The following is an 18,707-nucleotide window of genomic DNA, read 5'->3' on the forward strand; positions in this document are numbered from 1 at the left end:
AGTTCCTGGGTGATCTGGAAACACAATTGGGCCCGGAAGATGGCGCTGCAGTCACTCCTCCTAATCACATGAACCGATTTGGATGAATATTTGTGTGCACATTTCATTGTTGTGGGATGATTGGTTGATTCGTTTTCACATTAGCTAATATTATGTATTTTTGTTGTAAACTTAATTTAATGTTTATAATACATTATTATTGGTATAAATAAGCCAGTGTTCGTCTCACATTGCTGTACCTGCCTACCTACCCTACCAGGGCCTAACTTTGTTCTGGCTATTTTATTTTGATTATTTGTAATGAATAATTACAATTATAATAGAGTGCAAAAAATAAATACATGCGTCAATATATTTTGTGTTTTTTTTTAAACAATTTTTTTATTTAAAAAAATATCATTCCGACCGCGGCTTTGCCCGCGTGGAATTAGGTTATATCGTGAATCCTGTTTTTTCCCACAGAAGTGTTCAGTTCGGATAAAAAGTATCCTATGTGTAAATCCAGGCAATTAGCTATATTTTATCAAAATTGGTAATGTAGTCTTGACGTGATTAAGTAACAACTAACAAAAAAATATACAAATTAACATCCAAAGTTTCGCATCAGTTTTACTGTATTAGTGATATCTTCCACTCTTGACTTTGACTGAGAAGAATTAGGGTTTATAACTTCTTTCAGAAATAGTACCTTTCATTTCTGGGCATGATGTAATATCTACGTCAGCATCAAATTCTATCTAAATCAATTCAGTAGTCCGCGTTATTGAGTACCATTTCATTTTTTCAGAGTAACAATATTTTTTGTTATTTTAAAGATTATTTATAACCTGTATTATTTTGTAATAAAGTAAACATTACGAAATGATAATAATTATTAATAATGTCTAAGTAGTTGTTAAAAAGAAGATTATTTGTTTATAAGCAAGAAAATAAAACCAATAAATCAACAATTAAATAAATGTATGACAATATTATAACTGTATGACGACTCCATACATGTTTGTCCCGAGTCGGCCAGAGGCAGCGCGGCGAGTTTGCAAGAATGACTTCGCGCACACCCGCGTTCGCGATAGCGAGCTTTTAGACTCCGCCCGCCAAGCAGTGGATTTTTTTTTGTGTATCGTCTTAAGCATTCTCCTATTCCTACTGCACTCTAATAAACACTAAGGTAATGTCTGGGCTTTATTAGAAGCAATATGAATATGGCAATATTGAAAATTCATTTGTCAAAGTCAAGTGTAAAGATACTGAGTAGGTAGGTAGTGACTAATGTCAAAAAGATAACCTCAAATAAAAAATAATATATTGCTGTACGCTGTACCGAACAGGGATTTTTGTGTGAATTTCGTAATAATTTTTTATTGCGTATTGCGCGAAATCTTATAACGTATTTCCAGAAACAAATATTAACATTATATAAGCAATATCGAACGTAAGAGGGGTAAGTTTTTATTCATAATATATTTAATGAGTTTTATTTAATTTCTTAACTATTCTTCAAGTATTTATAACCTGGGGGCCTTCATTTATGTATCAATATTGGTGGTTTTAGGTTTAAATACAAAAGATGACATTTCCTGATAAGCAACAAAGAAAACTTTGTTGGGATTCTAGAGATAGATATTGGGAATGCCTTGACCAACACAATGTTAAAGATAGCTCTGAAAAACCAAAACAATGTGCAGAGTTTAGGAAATTATTCGAAAATTCATGTCCTCCAAAATGGGTAACCCACTTTGATAGGAAACGCGACTATAATATTTTTAAAGATAAAATGCAAAAAGAAGGATTTGAACCTATCAAAGATGCTTAGATATCCAAATACTGTTATTGACAATTTGTAAATATAGTATTGTAGTAAATTATTAAAATATGTTTTTATTTACCTATATCACATAGCATACTTATATGAGTACATTTATATAAGGTAAAAACCGTTGTATTTCTTTAAAAGTTATCCTTATGTAAATATTGGTACCCTTGATAATTTATATTTTACAGACCATGGAAGTCAACTTGGATAGTCTTTTATCAAGATTAAATGTACCAACACAAGAATTAAATTCCCACATACTACAGGTATGGAATATAATATGATGCTTTATAAGTAATAAGAAAATGGTAAATCATTCACAGTAATTTAATTTCTTTTTCTTTTTAATTTTAGGCAGTTTTGACATCAATGAAAAAAGCCTCACAAAATGAGGATTATGTAAACACTATTGATAAAATTTTGGATAAATTATGGGCTCACTTGACAACAATTTTGCCAATATTTGATGATCAACTATTGTGCTCTACATGTTTTTACACTGTATTGATAAATTCTGAAAATCAAGGAACATATTTGCAGCAAGTGTCCACTATTTTATCATCAGAAGAGATTTCTAGTCAAAGGATTAATTTTTCATTGGAAATATCATTAATGTATGGTATATTTCAATCTCCATATCTAACTCAAAAAAGGCATAATACTGAGAAATCAAATGAAACAATACATAATATTCTCAAACTGACATATAGGATACTAATATTAAAAACTTATGATTACTCTCAGTACACTTTCATAGTGTTTAAAACTATTTCCTCCTTTAAAAAAGTAATTGGAACAGATTTTCAGCAAACAATTTATAGTAGAAGTAATCAAATTGATATTTTAAATGCTGTCAATCACAACTGGGAAAATCCAATTACTGGAATAAGAAATTTAAATAGATCTATATTTCATACACTTATATCAATAGCAGATGAAGATATTTATAATCAAATTATTAAAGAAATCAATGCCTTTTACTGGAATAAAGCTAAATTCTTGATGCTTACTGAGATTATTGAACAATCACAAAGCAATATCCATACAGTATTGCATGAGAATGATTGGATTTCCGGTATTTTCTATAGTTTACATAAACCAGGGTTGGTATCTGCTGGTTCAGACATGTATTATGCAGTATTAAAAAAAGTTAATACTGATGATGAATGGTGTGCAATATTTTTAAAAAATTTACTCCAAGTATTTGTTGGCCAGTCACAAAAGGCTGTAGAAAACTTTTATAACTACTGGTGTTTAGTTTCACTGAACAAGTTTCCTGCATTGATGGAAAAGTTTATGAATGAACTAAATAAAATGGAATATTCTGAACACAAATTATTATGCTGTTTGAGCATTATGAAACAGGGCAACAAAATTGGTTTATTAGACAAAGATTATGAGAAAGAACAAAACCAAGTAATGAATTATATATATGAAGGTTTAAATCATTGTAACACTCATGCGAGGATAATGGCATTTGATATTGTTTGTGTTTTACATGGAAAGTACTTGCCGACAAAATATGAATATGAATTAATACTAACTTATTTATATAACAATTTAAATTCCGATTGTACTGTTTTAAGGATAAGTCTATTAAATAGTTTAAGCAGCTTTTTGGCACATCTTCAACATGTATATGTATTAAATGATAACAATGTTGAAGAGTTGAAACATTTTTGTATAAAATTGCAAAATTTTATTAAAATGTCCATAAATATAGATGGTAATTATCAGAGGAAAATTGCAACAATTAAAATAATTGATTTAGTTTTTAAACATTTCAACTCAATCCCAAATAAAAAGCAAAGTTCAAAGAAAGCAAAAACAGAAGTGTTAACAAAAATGTTGAAAATGAACAACTCATGGATCCTTTCAGACAAAGACTTCATTTTGAAATTGATTTATTTATTGAAAGATCCTGCAGATGATGTCAGAGATAATGTACTGCAAGTACTATTCAATTATTACATTGATGATTTAAAAAGTACAGAGCTGTTAAATCTTTTAATAGAGGATGCATTTAAATGCACTCAAAGCAAGTTCTTTTATGATATTGAATGTGGAAGAATTATATTTAAATTAATAATAAAGATAATTTTGAAAGAAAAGCAGGTTGCAGGTAGATTTAAAAAAGTTGAAGATGTTTTTGATTACTGGTACAATGAACTAAAACATGAAATCAAGCTACAAAGGAATGTTGTTGATTCAATAACTGAAGGGAAACAGTTGTATTCAATATTAGGAATTCTTTGCATCATTTTCGAATCTTGCCTAGAAACTGGTTATAAACTTGAAATTAAAGAAGACATTATTTGGGTTCTGATCAGAATATTAGAGAATGTATCAAATCAATTTATGGGGGATGAAGAAGCAACTGTTAGTTTTGATTTTTCTAAAATGAGTGATATGGTAGAGAACTTTATAAAGACATCAAAATTTACACCACAAGAAAGTGATGAAGCTAAAATATCGGGTTTGCATCAAATAGTGCTTAGCTGTCTTTGGTTGAATGTTAAGGTATTAACATAATTTTTAAACAACTCTTATATGAACTGAGAAAGATTTAAATTTTTGTTATTTTTTATCATCAATAATGTTTCTCTCTTTTCAGACATCCTGTGAACTTGCATCTTTGCTATTAGCATATAGTATAGAGGATGAGGGTAATTGTGAAAAATGTTTAAATATCATAACACATGTGCTCGAAACTTGCCGTCATAAAGGAGCCATAGAAGCCGCAGGTGCAACTTTAGGTATTTGACAACTTTTTATGTTATAATATAAGAAGCATAATAAAATTGCTATACTAAATAATAAATTCTTGTGCTTTTTTTAGGTAAAAGTATACAACATCTATCTTCATTATCACCAAAATGTAAGGCATCACAATTGCCTTTTAATTTGCTAGAGAAAAAACTCAAGGAGTTAATATTTGAGGCAAATGTCATGGCCTCAGTCACTCGGAGAGGTGCAGGGTTGTCTATAATGATCCACAGAATTGTTTCTAGTGATATGAAGAAAGGAAAAGTAAGATATTTTTTTATAAATATATGTGTCCATAAGTTTTTTTTTTCGATTGAATTTATATATATATTCTTTTTTTTCAGCCACTATTTCACTATTTTATAAATGTATTACTGAAAGTGTGTCTAGAATCTACTGATATGTTTAATGAAAAGGAATGCAATGACAATGAACAAGACTTACCTAAAGCTATTTTGATACACTTTCTTACTAAAATTGTAACTGATAGCAGTCTTGCCTCAGAGATGATGTATTATTCAGCAAAATTAGCCAAGCTTGCATTTGAAAATCTGACAAGTCCACATTGGCAAATCAGGTAGCTATTATTATTTATAAGCTGATTTACTTCTGTAATACACTGAATTTTAAAATAATATATGTTTTTTCCATAGGAATGCAGCCCTTCAGTTATATGGAGCATTAGTGCCTAAATTAATTGGACAGAAAAAAGCATCAGGCGTTGATGAAGAAACAATCGCTACTGTAGCTTGTGACGAATTCAGAACACATTCTTCAAAACTCTGGTCTTTTATGCTTTTAAAACTAAAAGACATACAACATTGTGATGATATACAAGAACAATCTAATTTGCTTCCTATATTAAACATACTGGCAAATATTGCAAAAAGATATAATTTTTCGTATGATCTTAAATCTCAAAAAGATAATGATTTTCAGTTATTGGAATGTTTAAAAATATGTTTAGGCAGCCCCATTTATACAGTAAGAAGACTAGTTTCCCGGTGTATTATCAATATATACTCCTTTACTGAAATTTATCAACTATTAGTTGAGTATACCTATATTTCTGAGAATTCTTTGCATGGAGTTTTGATGTTAATGGATGAATTTTTCAAAATGTATAAAGAATGTCTAAAATCTAATGAAATAGCATTGCAAGAAAAATATAATCTTATTTTAAAAAGTAGATTACACAGCTACTTGAATAGAGTAATATATGATAGAATATTTATAAATGAAGATATGATTCAAAAAGATGATATAAGTCAAGTATGTTTGGAAGTTACAAAGAACAAGCATTTACCAGGTGCATTTCTTTGGGCAAATTTTAGAATTCAATACTTCATAAAGAATACAACATGGGATGTACTTGCTAAAAATTTGCCTACAATTTTAAATTTTAATGACCTGGAACCTTATACTGAAATGATTTGCCAGAAACTTGACCAAGGAGATTTGGATACAGCAGTACAATCTCTATCACAAATTGCTAACACATTGATATCTTCAAGCAAGGCTTTAAATAGCTACGAGATTTGGAGATTTGTATATGTATTATCAAAGAAAATTGAATTAAATATACAAATAAGAAATGACACATTTCAGACGTTATTACATAGAGAATATAGAACAAGATATTTTATACCTTTTGCAGCCAGAATATGTGCAAGGAATTTGCAAATAGATGAATTAAGAAAAATATCCAACATTATTTTTGAACTCTGTGATCCTGGGAATTATGACACTGATATGAGAAGTATAAGTGCATTAGCAAACAATGAATTGGCCCTAGTCTTTTCAAATTTACCAGATGATGTAAAAATCAATGCTTTAAACTCTGCCATTATTCTTTTGCAAGATGAGGATGAAAATGTAAGAAATTTGAGCACAGATTTTTATCTTCACTTAACGAATGATAAATCTAAGCATGCCTTTATTTGTGTCGACTCTATTATAAATAGAAAATTCTTGGAAACTATCTTAAATAGACCAGATGAAAGCATAGACATAATAAAAAGTGTTTTAACACAATTCCTCTCTTCTTTAATAATATTGGATAAAGATAACTATAATCCATTTGCAAATGATTCCAAAAACATTTACCTTGAAATAAATGCTCTGAAGCAACTATTGGATGATTTGTAATTATACTTAAGTAATAAAAAAAGTTCTGCTCTATATACTTTTTTATTTCTATCACAAATTGCTACACCAATTTATGTGACTAAACTCCTGATTAAACCAATATTTGTAGGATTTGAATCGTAATAAAAATAAGGTTTTACAAATATTTCTTTTAATTACCTTAAATATAAATAAATTAATGCTTCCATAAAACAAAATCATTCATCATAATAATATTTTTGGGGTGGATTTGTATCATCTATCTGTATTGAGACTATATGCCTTCCAGGCACCATGACTAGACCTAGCACTCTTGGTTCTTCAGGCTCTCCGTCACTATTCTTTGAGTACTCTGAACAAGCACCTGAAATTAGAAATAAAAGATATATAAGGTTTTGTTGAATAGTATAACTTAACAAAACATGAACTTTTGGTATTATTATAAATTAAATACCTACATCTTATAAGATTTTGATATGTACAAATAACACAAAGATTCTTCCATGTGCAGAAAAAAATCTACTTATCTCAAAAGATACTTCATGTTTCTTAGTCTTGAAAGGTAAGTAGATAGGTACAATTTTTTTTTAATACTTGTTTATAATACATGTTTGTAATGATTTAATAAATGTACGCAAAAATAATTTATGTGGATGGTTTGTGAGCAGATTTATTAGCCAAAAATTTTAGATTGCCCTTTCCAAACGTTCTGAAAAAGATGCGATTTTTTTATTTCTTTGAGATCTACACTACTCAGATTAAGTATAAAATAATGAGAAGTTACCAACCCAGTATAACATTAGCATCTCGATCCGTGCACAGGAATACACCGATGAGAATTCGTCCATCAGTCATTTCAATTCTAAAGTTCATATTTAACCATTTTCGTAGTTTTGCTTTTCCATCTAGCTCTTCTATCTGTGAAATAAAATACAGTCATTAATTTTAGATATTTAAAAATTTGGATGAAAGCAATGGATAAAATTAACATTCATTAAAATTTACTTTTAAATCTTCAGGTTCTTGGATTGACTTCATATTAGATGTTTTTCTTTCTTCTAATAATGTCGTTATTCAAATAATAAAATCCAATGGATTGTTTTTATAAATAATAAAATTATAGGTTATATTTTTAACAACAAAAACATTGTAAATGCACAGATGACAGTGACAGACGTATGTGACAGACCTCAAAATTCAGACCACAGAGTAAAATAATATACGTCAAGCTTGCAGAACACAGAGTAAGTAATAGTAAATTCCTTATTATTTACTAACAAAAAAACTTAAACACTTTTTAAACATTACACAATGTTAGTTACCATACTCCTCCAAAACGGCTGGACCGATTCTCATGAAATTTTGTGTGCATATCGGGTAGGTCATCTATTTTTCATACCCCTAAATGATGAAGAGTAAGGCAGAACAACGTTTGCCGGGACAGCTAGTATCACAGACATGTATCAAGATAGACTAAGCGAGTGTATGTACTTCCCGTGTCCAAACTAAGTTTATGAAACTTACTTGACGCTGGCCTACACTCAGTCCGCGCTTGCAGTTCGCCAAGGAAAGACGTGAAGCTGAATAAAGTAAAATGCCGAATTGCGCCGTTATAAACTGTAGAAACTCCACAACTGTGAGTGGCCGAGTTAGCAGAGATGTTTCCTTCCACCGCGCCGGTAAGTAATTTTCTAATCAGAATATGCACTATTTATTTTAAAATCAAATAAAGAATATCTGTGGAAAACGATCGTGACAAACACGGATACCAACTCATACGAAATGATTCGGAATACATTGCGGCTTTTACTTGGCACGGTAAAGATCGCGTCGTATGATAACAAGCAATGAATAGCGTCTTCTCATTTTTCTGTTCTCATTTTTCTGTCCAATTTTGTGGTTAGTGATGTTCATTTGATGCAACAGTTCTCGATTCTAATCGATTTTATAATCGAACAGAAAAATGATAATTTGAAGTAGCAATTTTTCAGAAAAAAAGGCATAGATTTTTTTTGTCATTTAATAGGACTTGACCTAGAACTTTTAAGTATTTTAATACAAAGGTACTAAAAATAAATATTATGACATGGACGCCATTAGTTAAAGTGTCATCTTGGGAGTTTTTTAAGAAAACTCCTTATTGCTTAGACTATGTTTGTTTTTTCAGTTTTCCAAGTAACCCGAACATAAAAGAAAAATGGATCGATGCAACGGGACATAAAGATTGATTGATTGACAGTTTCATTACTTTCTTTCCATGGCCTCTCTAGTACGTAGTACATGGTAACTCAATGGGCATATGTAAGAAAAAGCTAAAACACATTAGTTTACTTGTTAGAATATTAAAAGGTTTATAATTTTATTTTATCATTCCTCTGTCTATGGTAATTATCATTTTTCTGTCTTGAATCGATTTAGTAATCGATTACGATTAATTTATTTAACTACCTCTTAGACATAGATCTGTCTACCTCTTAGAACCGTTTGATCTGATTTCTTTCGATTTACTTCGATGGGATAGGACGATACTAGAATCGCCGCGCGAGTGGCGTCCTAATCGATTTAGCGTAAAATGAAATTACCATCACTAAAAAGCGCTCGTGACGTCATAACGCGTCAAGGACCAAGGTCAGTACAAAAAATATGACACGCTTGGTTTTCATACAGATCGCGGTACTTGCGTTGTCTACTAAAATATACATGTCTGTGGCTAGTATTTTATAAGATAAAAGAGCATTTGGTAAAGATAAAGGTTAAACAATGGTAAATCTTTCAGAGATGGATCTGCATGCATGATCTATGAAGATGGTTAAAACTACGTCACTTGAGAATCCATGAATAATTTTTTCATGTTTCTTGAAATTCCTCCTAAATCACCTGTCATCTTATTCCCAGTATTCCCACATGTGAATCTGTGACCTATGTTATTGTTGATTCTGATTGTTGAACGTAGATCACAACGCATCATAACACATTAAATTGAAATTTGACGGCGAATGTCAATAATCATTAATCTAGTAATTATTAGTACAATTTACAAATTACAATTATTTACTACGTGACCAAGCCAACTAGACCCTTTTCAACTGTGACGTCACCCGCCCATGTCTCGGGTACAGATAGCAAAAAAAAAATATTAATAATATCACTGTTCGCTCTCCGCTATGAATAGTCTTATTTTTCCCCATTTCGAGGGCTGTCTATGAATAACAACACAGTAAAAACTTAAACAAATAACAACGAAAAACTTAACAGTCAACAACAAGCTTTAACGATTAATAATAAAAAGTACAGAAATAACTAGCGATGCGAAACGTACGAATGCGTCGATGCTGCGAACCGTACTAAGGCGAACGCGGTACCTGAGGCGGTAAGCGGGCGGGGAGGCCGCATTCCACCCGAGCGTCTAGTTGGCTTGGTCGAATAATACATTTCAATTTGAATACAGCATACAATAAAATATTTTTTTTGTTACCTATACGGGCTATACTATACAGTACTGTACTTAAAAAAAATCCAAAATAGAAATGTTTTCTTCAACGAAGTATTGAAGTAGATAACAATCATTATCAATTGATAGGTTATAATACTATTATTATCAATATGTTTATATTAGTTTTGATTATAATAGGATTATGGTTGAATTGAATATATTAGCCCAAAATAATACTATGAAAAGAACGTGGGATATGAGAAACGAGGATAATTTTATGAAAAAGTTTAAATATTACAAAAGTAATAAACCTAAACCATCGCTTGAGGCTGTTATATCTTTTGATAATGCTAATTCCTCTAACGAGGTGAGTTACTTAATCTAATATTTTCAAGGCCAGATTGATTTGTAAATAATATATGTTTTTTTACAGGTTAAAAACATCCCCCAAGCGGTAAAGGAAGATTTAAGAGCAAAATCAGTGGGTTTAGAAGATGTATCCAAATGGGAATTTTTCTCTTTAATCAATAACCCTGGATTTATTATAATAAAGAATCCATTTACAAATTTAGGTCAGAGGTATTGGATGAGAAAATGTTTGGAAGAATACCCAAGAAAGCATAATAAAAGGAACATTGATATTGATAAACCAGTTGACAATTGGTGGACAGAATGTTTTAAAGATGGAGTATGTGACAGAAAACTGCAAAAGAAATTGAGATGGACGACATTAGGATATCATCACAATTGGGATACCAAAGTATAAAGTTAATACAACTTTTAAACCCTAATAGATTGAATATTGTATACATTAATATGTACAAACGAACATACAGTAGAGTAGATAAAAATTTACAGCTGTATCATTTTGCAAGATCACAGATTATGTATATTATTTGAATTAAATTTATTTTTAACTTTACAGGTGTATAGCGAGGACAATAAGACCTCTTTTCCCTTAGAGTTGGCCGAGTTATGTGATGTGGTGGCTAGAACTCTTGGTTACACCACATTCAAAGCTGAAGCGGCAATAGTAAACTATTATCACATGGATTCTACGCTATCAGCACATACAGATCACTCTGAAGTCAATTTGGAGGCACCTTTGTTTTCATTTAGGTAAGTTATGCATATAAATATTTATTATACTTAGTTCCTTAGTTCCTAATACACTGAAAGTCCATTTTCACAAACTTCATGGCCTGGTGAGCTTTGTATCACCTATTACTTATTTTTTGATGTGAAACTTCTTTAGGCGCATTGAGAGTAAATTTTCGAGGTCTGTCATTGCAATATCGTCACGTCATGGCGACGACTTTGCTAAAGAAGTTTCACTCTTGACATGTGTGCTTGACACACACACTCATGTTTGCCACTGTTTAAACCTTTTTTTTATATTTTTCAGTTTTGGGCAGTCAGCAATATTTTTACTAGGAGGCCATGACAAGAGTGTAGAACCCTCTGCCTTTTTACTATCCAGTGGCGATATAGCTGTTATGTCCAAAGAAGCAAGACTATGCTACCATGCAGTACCAAAAATATTACCTTCTACAAAACAGCCTTGGAATCATAAAGATATGACTTGTATTCAAAATTCAGGTGTAGAATTTAAGTATGTTGTCGAAGATGACTTAATAAAGGCAATGAATAAGAATTTGAATGAAGAGGAATGGAGAAAATTCAATAATTATGTTGAAGAATCAAGAATTAATATCAATGTGAGGCAGGTGCTAAATGAAAATCAAACTAGTTTAAGTGATCAAAGTATTTAATGATAAATAAAACAAATAATTTATTTTTCTAATTTTACATGATGTTTGATTTATCTCCTTTATCCTTTATTGTCTCAGTAATAATGGTACTGCCGTTGTGGTTGCTTTGTTATAACTGGAACAAGAAAAATAATATGTAGTAGGTACTTAAATTTAAAAATAGAAGACCTGAAAATAAGGCTAATATAATAATTGATCATTTACCTAAATTAAGATATGGTATTTTGACCAGACTGTATTTATTGTTAAACTATGCATATTATGAATGAATAATATAATATAAGAAGTACCTACATAATTTAAGCATAATTTATTATTTTTTTTAGTAGCAATTTCTACTGTATTGTACCTACAGATACTATTGCTACTGTATTGTACCGATTTTGATTAAGAACGAAAACTACAAGTACTAAGTAGGTAATTGTAGTAATTTTTGCCACATATTTTTAGAATGAAGAAGAAGCTTTTGAGACTACAAACTTTACCGAGTTTTGTACTAGGTGGCGTTCCACGATATTAAAAAATTAAAAATGTAGATATTAAAATTTACATTAATTAAATTATATATTTTGATTAACAGAAATGAAAAATATCCCGTATTTTTTTCTTGTGTTTGCTTTTATGCGAGTATTTATTTATCATTTAAAGTGAGAGTAAATATTCGAGGTCTGTCATTGCAATATCGTTACGTCATGGAGTACGGCGACGACTTTGCTTAAGAAGTTTCACTCCTGATACGTGTGGTACTAATCGAATTTCAGGATTAACTATATACATGTATAATATCTAGTATTTGATACTTTGTATAATTTATTGGTCTATATGGCGACCTATATGGCGAAGGAAAGTCTATTTTCTATTTATTTACGCAATACTGTAAAAACATTCTCAGGCTGGTACCTAAGGCGATTCCATAAATCTTTAAAACTTTCATACGCCTTCAGCCTACAAACAAACTGAAAGTTACCCAAAGCAACTTAGATACGTACTTGCTTATTACCTTGCTCCGAAGTTTTTGAAACAAAACTACTTTCGTTTTTTTGAGAGTCGCATAAACCCCAAAAACATTTAACGTAACTTTCTGAGTAGCATTCGAATTCGTCTTTGACTTTAAAGTTAGCGAGTCGTCTCGCCGTCGGCTTGAAACAATATCCGCATTGCAGATTTATTTTTTGCAACATTTTCTAATTTATCATTATTCTCTACCTTAAATTTAGATACCAAACATTGTAAAAAATGAAAGCTTAACTAGATTTTGCACGGATTTTGACAGCTGTTTATTTTTTAATAATATTTTTTTTTGTCTAAACTGCAAAAAGTATCTATGCATAACTGAATTTTGTTCCGTCGTCGTGTACATTTAAATTAGAAATCCTAGCCAGTTTCATCGAATAAGCCTTATATTGATCAGAGCTCAACTGCAGACGTGAAAGCATCAATATTCCGACAAGTTCTTTGTATCGGCTGTAGGTATTCATTTGGCTCTACGATCGGCGTTTAGCTGCGTCGTACGATATCGAATCCAACCCTTTCAATTCCGAGGCGAATGGCTGACGACAATGCATCACGATTTCACCATTTGTTCAATGGAAATGCCATTTCGTTTCAGTTGAAGGAAAGGTGATTAAGTCTCGTGATATTGAATATTTTATGTTTTTCAAACGTGAAGTAAGTAAGAAAATCTTTTCGTGGAAAACGTGATTTTTTACTGAATCTTACTTAATTTCAACTTATTTTGATAATAAATATCTTCTTTTCTATTTTTGTATCTACTAGGTATTTAAAATATACAGGGTGTACCAAAAAGTAGTGATGAACGGAAGCTGAGAGGTAGAGGACCTAGAGGGCTATCCGAATCACCCCCATGTATGTAATGCGATTTTTCGTATTTTCGGAGTTATGACGATTTTTTCAATTTTTCACCTATCGCCGAGTACGATGATATTTTCACTCATGCTGACGTCAATGATTGCGGAAGATGCTTGATTTTTTTTGTGTGCTAAGCTGAAAGATAGGCCAATTCAGTATGGTAACATTTACTATCGTTAGATCTTTGAATGGAATAAAAAAAAGAATGAAATGGCAAGAAAGATAAAATTACCCAGTATGTTCACCACTTCAAGGGCCCGTAAAAAAATAAAATCACATAAAAAAAGTTTTCCGTTTGACTTTTAAAAACTTGCTCTATCTATCAGATAGCTAACCTGAAAATTTCATTTTATTATTCAGAAGGCTTCAATCGAAAAATTTGAATCTAAATGTGGTAAGTGCAAAAATTGAATTAACATGATGATCATTAAAACCAATAAATAGGTGTTTAATTACCAGAAATTTTTAAAATAACCCCGCTGTTGCTCAATGCAAGTGCGACATCACCGTAAAAAGTAGTCTTTTAAATGTCTGAATGCCCTTTTATCATTTTTAATGGTTTCTTCTGCTACTATGAATTTCCGGGTTATTTCGTCCAAATTGTGGCAGTCTCTCGTCTTTGTAGTATCCCCACGGAAAATAATCAATAGGGTTTATGTCCGGGGACCGTGCAGGCCAGGCTAAAGGGCCAAGATACCCTGAAAGATGGATTGGTCGTTGCAGCCTGCGCATGCGCCGGTGAAGCCTGCCTTAAAGCCTGGCCTCCACGGTCCCTCGACCTAAACCCCATTGATTTGTTTCAATGGGAATATTAAAAAGACTTCGGCTACTTGAGAGAATGCCACAATTTAGACGAAATAACCCGGAAATTCATAGTAACAGAAGAAACCATTAAAAATGATAAAAGGGCATTCAGACATTTAAAAGACAACTTTTTACGGTGATGTCGCACTTGCATTGAGCAACAGCGGGGTTATTTTAAAAATTTCTGGTAATTAAACACCTATTTATTGGTTTTAATGATCATCATGTTAATTCAATTTTTGCACTTACCACATTTAGATTTAAATTTTTCGATTGAAGCCTTCTGAATAATAAAATGAAATTTTCAGGGTAGCTATCTGATAGATAGAGCAAGTTTTTAAAAGTCAAACGGAAAAATTTTTTTATGTGATTTTATTTTTTTACGGGCCCTTGAAGTGGTGAACATACTGGGTAATTTTATCTTTCTTGCCATTTAATTATTTTTTTTATTCCATTCAAAGATCTAACGATAGTAAAAGTTACCATACTGAATTGGCCTATCTTTCAGCTTAGCACACAAAAAAAATCAAGCATCTTCCGCAATCATTGACGTCAGCATGAGTGAAAATATCATCGTACTCGGCGATCGGTGAAAAATTGAAAAAATCGTCATAACTCCGAAAATACGAAAAATCGCATAACATACATGGGGGTGATTCGGATAGCCCTCTAGGTCCTCTACCTCTCAGCTTCCGTTCATCACTACTTTTTGGTACACCCTGTATAAATCTGTCATACTGGTAAATGAAAAGTATGTTTTCATAAGTTTAGCTAACTTTGTTTAAAACAAAACTACCTATGCCGATAGTAAAAGCTCATCTTCCTATACATAGGTACCTTTTCTCGTTATCTTGATAATTAATTGCTTAAAAAATAATTTAGTAATCAAAACCTTAATTTAATATTCTAAATTTAATATTGCATACATAATATATTATGCAAATAATGACTAGTAACAAACATATGTGGCTCCCATCTTCAGAATACCTACCGATATCATGCCGATATCCATAAATGTATGTTACAACTGTCATGGAAGTTAAATTCTGCTCATGACAGATATGAAGATGTGAAATAGGGCAAAGCTACCAAGTCCGTATTAAGAGGAGTTCAATAAGAGCCCAGTTAACGGGCCCTACTAACAATAGCACGCAAATTGAGTTAGGTAGGCACATTGTCGTAAACAAGCGGTGCAATTTGCGTGCATGTCGACTCTCGAGCGATTAGATTCGAACAAGTATACTGTCATACGCATTTCGAGGGCTCACCCGCGGCGGCCGGCTCCGAACGGGATAGTAGGTAGTTCATCTGACATACCTATAGTTATGAATTTTATTTTTAAATTTAAATGGGTAATGGAAAATTAATGTTTGTAAATTTGAATTCACTTGTAAAGTGCGCTCACATATTGTGATTAAAGGGACGCGTGTCATGGCGATTAAAAGCTTCATCAATATTGGGGCTTCAAATGAATGAAAATAATATAGGCAACCCGCAACTACTTATATTATGTGTGCTTATGTTAATCGGCGCATTACCTTTGTATGTAAAATGATATCGGTCGCGTTCCGGTGTAGCAAAAAGCTCGCATTTTCTTTTATTGACATTAAATAGCAGATATAAATTCCGTTGGCGGATTACAAAATTTATTGGCTTCAAAATTAAAGGAGACCGATTTCAATGGTGAGCGTTGACAGCTTTCGTTTATGGGTGAGCCGCGAGGAAGAAAAAATAAACATCTTAGGCCTCATTGAAAAACTTATTTTTTTTAACGAACCGTCCCGTTAGTGGTTTAAACTTCGATTAATTCAGCATTACAGAATTCGTTTAATTATAGTGTTATCAAATATTATATTATTATATTATATTATATCGTAATTTATGTAGTGATGTGAAAACATCATTGATTTTCCGTTCGTTGGCTTTTTAGGTAGGACAAAAGAAAAATTTCGGCGTAGGTATCTAGTTTACTTAAAATATATTTTAAGTTAAATAAAAATAACGAAAAAGGAAAAGCCCTATGTCGATATTTAATGAGTTCATCTTTACTAAACTTTTGACGCAAACGATGGTATAGAGCCCATATATTTTCATCTACTTGATAAAAAGTCAGCCTACTGCACATGGATAACTTATGTTACTAATTTATTGTTTTAGACGTGTCTAACATATAATGCCTGAACTTTGTTACCATTATTTCGTAGAATTATTAACACTGAAATAGTAGTAGGTACACAGAGATGCAATAACGGGCAGCCTTGTTTGCGAGCTGACCACAAAGTACGAAGCCTGTTTGTAAACACCCTTATTGGTTTCAAAGCGAAATTAATGTACGTATATAGCGGCAGCTTGTGTTAGAATAATGTTATTGCTACCTGAGATCAATCACACCGCGTTGTTAATTGAATGGGCATTGGGCATGCGCTGATGGCCGTAATTAATAGTTTTGATGTGATTTGAGATTATAATACGATTAACGACCAATGTCATAAATTTCTATTCGTAATTATTAATTATTAGATGTTTAATTTGTTTATGTGGTTTGGAGAATAAATTGTTTACGGTTTGACACGTAGGTAAACCACTGACATGTTTATCTATTAGGTAATATGATAAATTGATAATACAGTTAAGCTTTTACGCGAACAGAAATTGTTGTGACCAATATTCACTACAAAAGCTCGACGACATGAGTGACATTTGCCATCCCGTACTTGGCCAGCGTGGTGGATTATGTCATATACTGTATGATACACCCTAGAAGGAGATCCGTGTCCAATGTCCATGCAGTGGGAACTTATATGGGCTGATGATGATGATGATGATGACGATGAATATTCACTTCATTAAGATTTCAAAAATAATCAATCAATGATTGGTAGAAATAAAAACTCACATCGATAATAAATGAATCCTGTTGATTTTTTACATTTTTAACTGTAAAAAATACCCGGGAAAGAGTCTCAAATTGGTATCTATTAGGAAGTTAATCACCTTTGCATTTTGGATGCATTTCGTAGGAAAACGATTACTTACTCCGTCTTGGTGTTCATTGCCCGCCAACTGGCACATAATTCACTTACCAAACCTCGTTTATATTACTTAAAACTTTAAACGAATGTTTAAATCTAACACCGTGTAATTTTTGGGCGAAATTCAAATTAAAAATATACCCATAAAGCATAAACCAAAAACTTCTTTGTATTCCATATTAATTATTTTTAATCTTTTAATGTTCCCCATTCATTGAATAAGTTAGTACTTAAATTCCAACCATTGGAAATTTCGAACTTAGTAAAAGTTTAAATAAATTCAAAAGAATATTATCCTTAGATTTATTAAATGAGTTAGGGTATCCATCCATTTTAATTTACCCGAGGGATTTTAAATAAACGGAGTCTGTCTCATTTAAGGAGCGGTCCCATCAATAAAGGCATTGATTGGGGTCATGTTAAAAGTTGAAGTTAATTTGCTGAAAATTTAATAAACAATTTCTAAAAATATTTAATTTTAACGATTTAATTTTAAAACATATTGTGTAATCTATATCATATTTAAATAAAGAAGTTAATAGCTTTAATAGACTTTACTTTGTATTTTAATTCTCATTCTAATCAAAATGATCAAAATTTAAAGTTATCTAACAATAAATCTTTTCCTCTATGCAATAATTACCAGTTTCCTACCTTGTTTTAATATTTAACTGAAAAATATTATCCCATAATTATGCTTTATAAAAGAGTATGATTTTGTTTTATTTCTTTTCCCGATTCGTGTTTCATTACGCGTTAGTACTACTTGTACCTGCGAGTTTTTTCGGCTCTACAAAAATGAGTGGGTCGTCCTAAAAATTCGCGGCTCGTTCTCGCAGCTTCGTTTTTCAGTTTTTATTGTAGGCTAAGGGACTCATCACATTTATCCCTATCTGAAAAATATTTTTTTTTGTAGACTTCATAGCAATATGTAACGCATATCTGTATTTATTTGTACAATGGTCCAGCCAAGTGACGAGATCTTAGTCAAAACATCAGCATCTGCAATAGGAGATATCCGTGCATAGGATCAGGTTTACGGTTATTATTTTGCCTGTTAAAACATTTAGATAATAATTTAAACAACATTA

General features: G+C 31.5%; 4 protein-coding genes across 5 annotated transcripts; 3 read left to right on the plus strand and 1 right to left on the minus strand.

Annotated features, from left to right (window-relative positions):
* Positions 1 to 1,285: 1,285 nt before the first annotated feature.
* Positions 1,286 to 6,831, plus strand: LOC149487098 (uncharacterized). Of its 2 annotated transcripts, none has more exons than XM_089697342.1 (7): positions 1,286 to 1,441; positions 2,002 to 2,079; positions 2,168 to 4,333; positions 4,428 to 4,569; positions 4,653 to 4,843; positions 4,924 to 5,156; positions 5,233 to 6,831. In XM_089697342.1, the coding sequence occupies exons 2-7, from the start codon at positions 2,005 to 2,007 to the stop codon at positions 6,725 to 6,727; spliced, it is 4,302 nt and encodes a 1,433-aa protein (XP_089553468.1). In that variant the 5' UTR covers positions 1,286 to 1,441; positions 2,002 to 2,004; the 3' UTR covers positions 6,728 to 6,831. The 2 variants fall into 2 exon arrangements, with proteins under 2 accessions (XP_089553468.1, XP_089553469.1); XM_089697343.1 differs by lacking the exon at positions 1,286 to 1,441 and adding an exon at positions 1,798 to 1,927.
* On the plus strand, positions 1,315 to 1,871 carry LOC149487099 (cytochrome c oxidase assembly factor 6 homolog). Its single transcript, XM_089697345.1, has 2 exons — positions 1,315 to 1,441; positions 1,553 to 1,871. Exon 2 carries the CDS (start codon positions 1,568 to 1,570, stop codon positions 1,811 to 1,813), a length of 246 nt encoding a protein of 81 aa, XP_089553471.1. The 5' UTR covers positions 1,315 to 1,441; positions 1,553 to 1,567; the 3' UTR covers positions 1,814 to 1,871.
* A 30-nt stretch (positions 6,832 to 6,861) lies between the features above and the next one.
* Sbat (LSMD1 domain-containing protein Sbat) lies at positions 6,862 to 7,868 on the minus strand. The gene is made up of 3 exons (XM_089697344.1): positions 7,712 to 7,868; positions 7,495 to 7,624; positions 6,862 to 7,070 (listed from the first exon to the last, which is right to left on the minus strand). The coding sequence occupies exons 1-3, from the start codon at positions 7,742 to 7,744 to the stop codon at positions 6,925 to 6,927; spliced, it is 309 nt and encodes a 102-aa protein (XP_089553470.1). The 5' UTR covers positions 7,745 to 7,868; the 3' UTR covers positions 6,862 to 6,924.
* Positions 7,869 to 10,171: 2,303 nt separating this feature from the next.
* On the plus strand, positions 10,172 to 11,948 carry AlkB (alpha-ketoglutarate-dependent dioxygenase AlkB). Its single transcript, XM_089697346.1, has 4 exons — positions 10,172 to 10,506; positions 10,573 to 10,899; positions 11,065 to 11,258; positions 11,545 to 11,948. Exons 1-4 carry the CDS (start codon positions 10,342 to 10,344, stop codon positions 11,909 to 11,911), a joined length of 1,053 nt encoding a protein of 350 aa, XP_089553472.1. The 5' UTR covers positions 10,172 to 10,341; the 3' UTR covers positions 11,912 to 11,948.
* Positions 11,949 to 18,707: the final 6,759 nt, after the last annotated feature.

This window comes from Colias philodice, chromosome 7 (genome assembly GCF_061535455.1).
Source record: "Colias philodice isolate Cphi_HAF_F1 chromosome 7, ilColPhil1 Martin Lab GWU primary, whole genome shotgun sequence".
NCBI classification, from domain to species: Eukaryota; Metazoa; Arthropoda; class Insecta; order Lepidoptera; family Pieridae; genus Colias; species Colias philodice.

Bases quoted from the DNA above. Each gene is read 5' to 3' on its own strand.
- LOC149487099 (XM_089697345.1), top strand. From the start codon at position 1,568: ATGACATTTCCTGATAAGCAACAAAGAAAACTTTGTTGGGATTCTAGA.
- LOC149487098 (XM_089697342.1), top strand. From the start codon at position 2,005: ATGGAAGTCAACTTGGATAGTCTTTTATCAAGATTAAATGTACCAACA. The intron at 4,334-4,427 runs GTATTAACATAA...CTCTCTTTTCAG, and splicing joins GTCTTTGGTTGAATGTTAAG to ACATCCTGTGAACTTGCATC. The intron at 4,570-4,652 runs GTATTTGACAAC...TGCTTTTTTTAG, and splicing joins AGCCGCAGGTGCAACTTTAG to GTAAAAGTATACAACATCTA.
- Sbat (XM_089697344.1), bottom strand. From the start codon at position 7,744: ATGAAGTCAATCCAAGAACCTGAAGATTTAAAA. The intron at 7,625-7,711 runs GTAAATTTTAAT...TTTATTTCACAG, and splicing joins AAGAACCTGAAGATTTAAAA to ATAGAAGAGCTAGATGGAAA. The intron at 7,071-7,494 runs GTTGGTAACTTC...TTCTAATTTCAG, and splicing joins AGATGCTAATGTTATACTGG to GTGCTTGTTCAGAGTACTCA.
- AlkB (XM_089697346.1), top strand. From the start codon at position 10,342: ATGGTTGAATTGAATATATTAGCCCAAAATAATACTATGAAAAGAACG. The intron at 10,507-10,572 runs GTGAGTTACTTA...GTTTTTTTACAG, and splicing joins ATGCTAATTCCTCTAACGAG to GTTAAAAACATCCCCCAAGC. The intron at 11,259-11,544 runs GTAAGTTATGCA...TATATTTTTCAG, and splicing joins GCACCTTTGTTTTCATTTAG to TTTTGGGCAGTCAGCAATAT.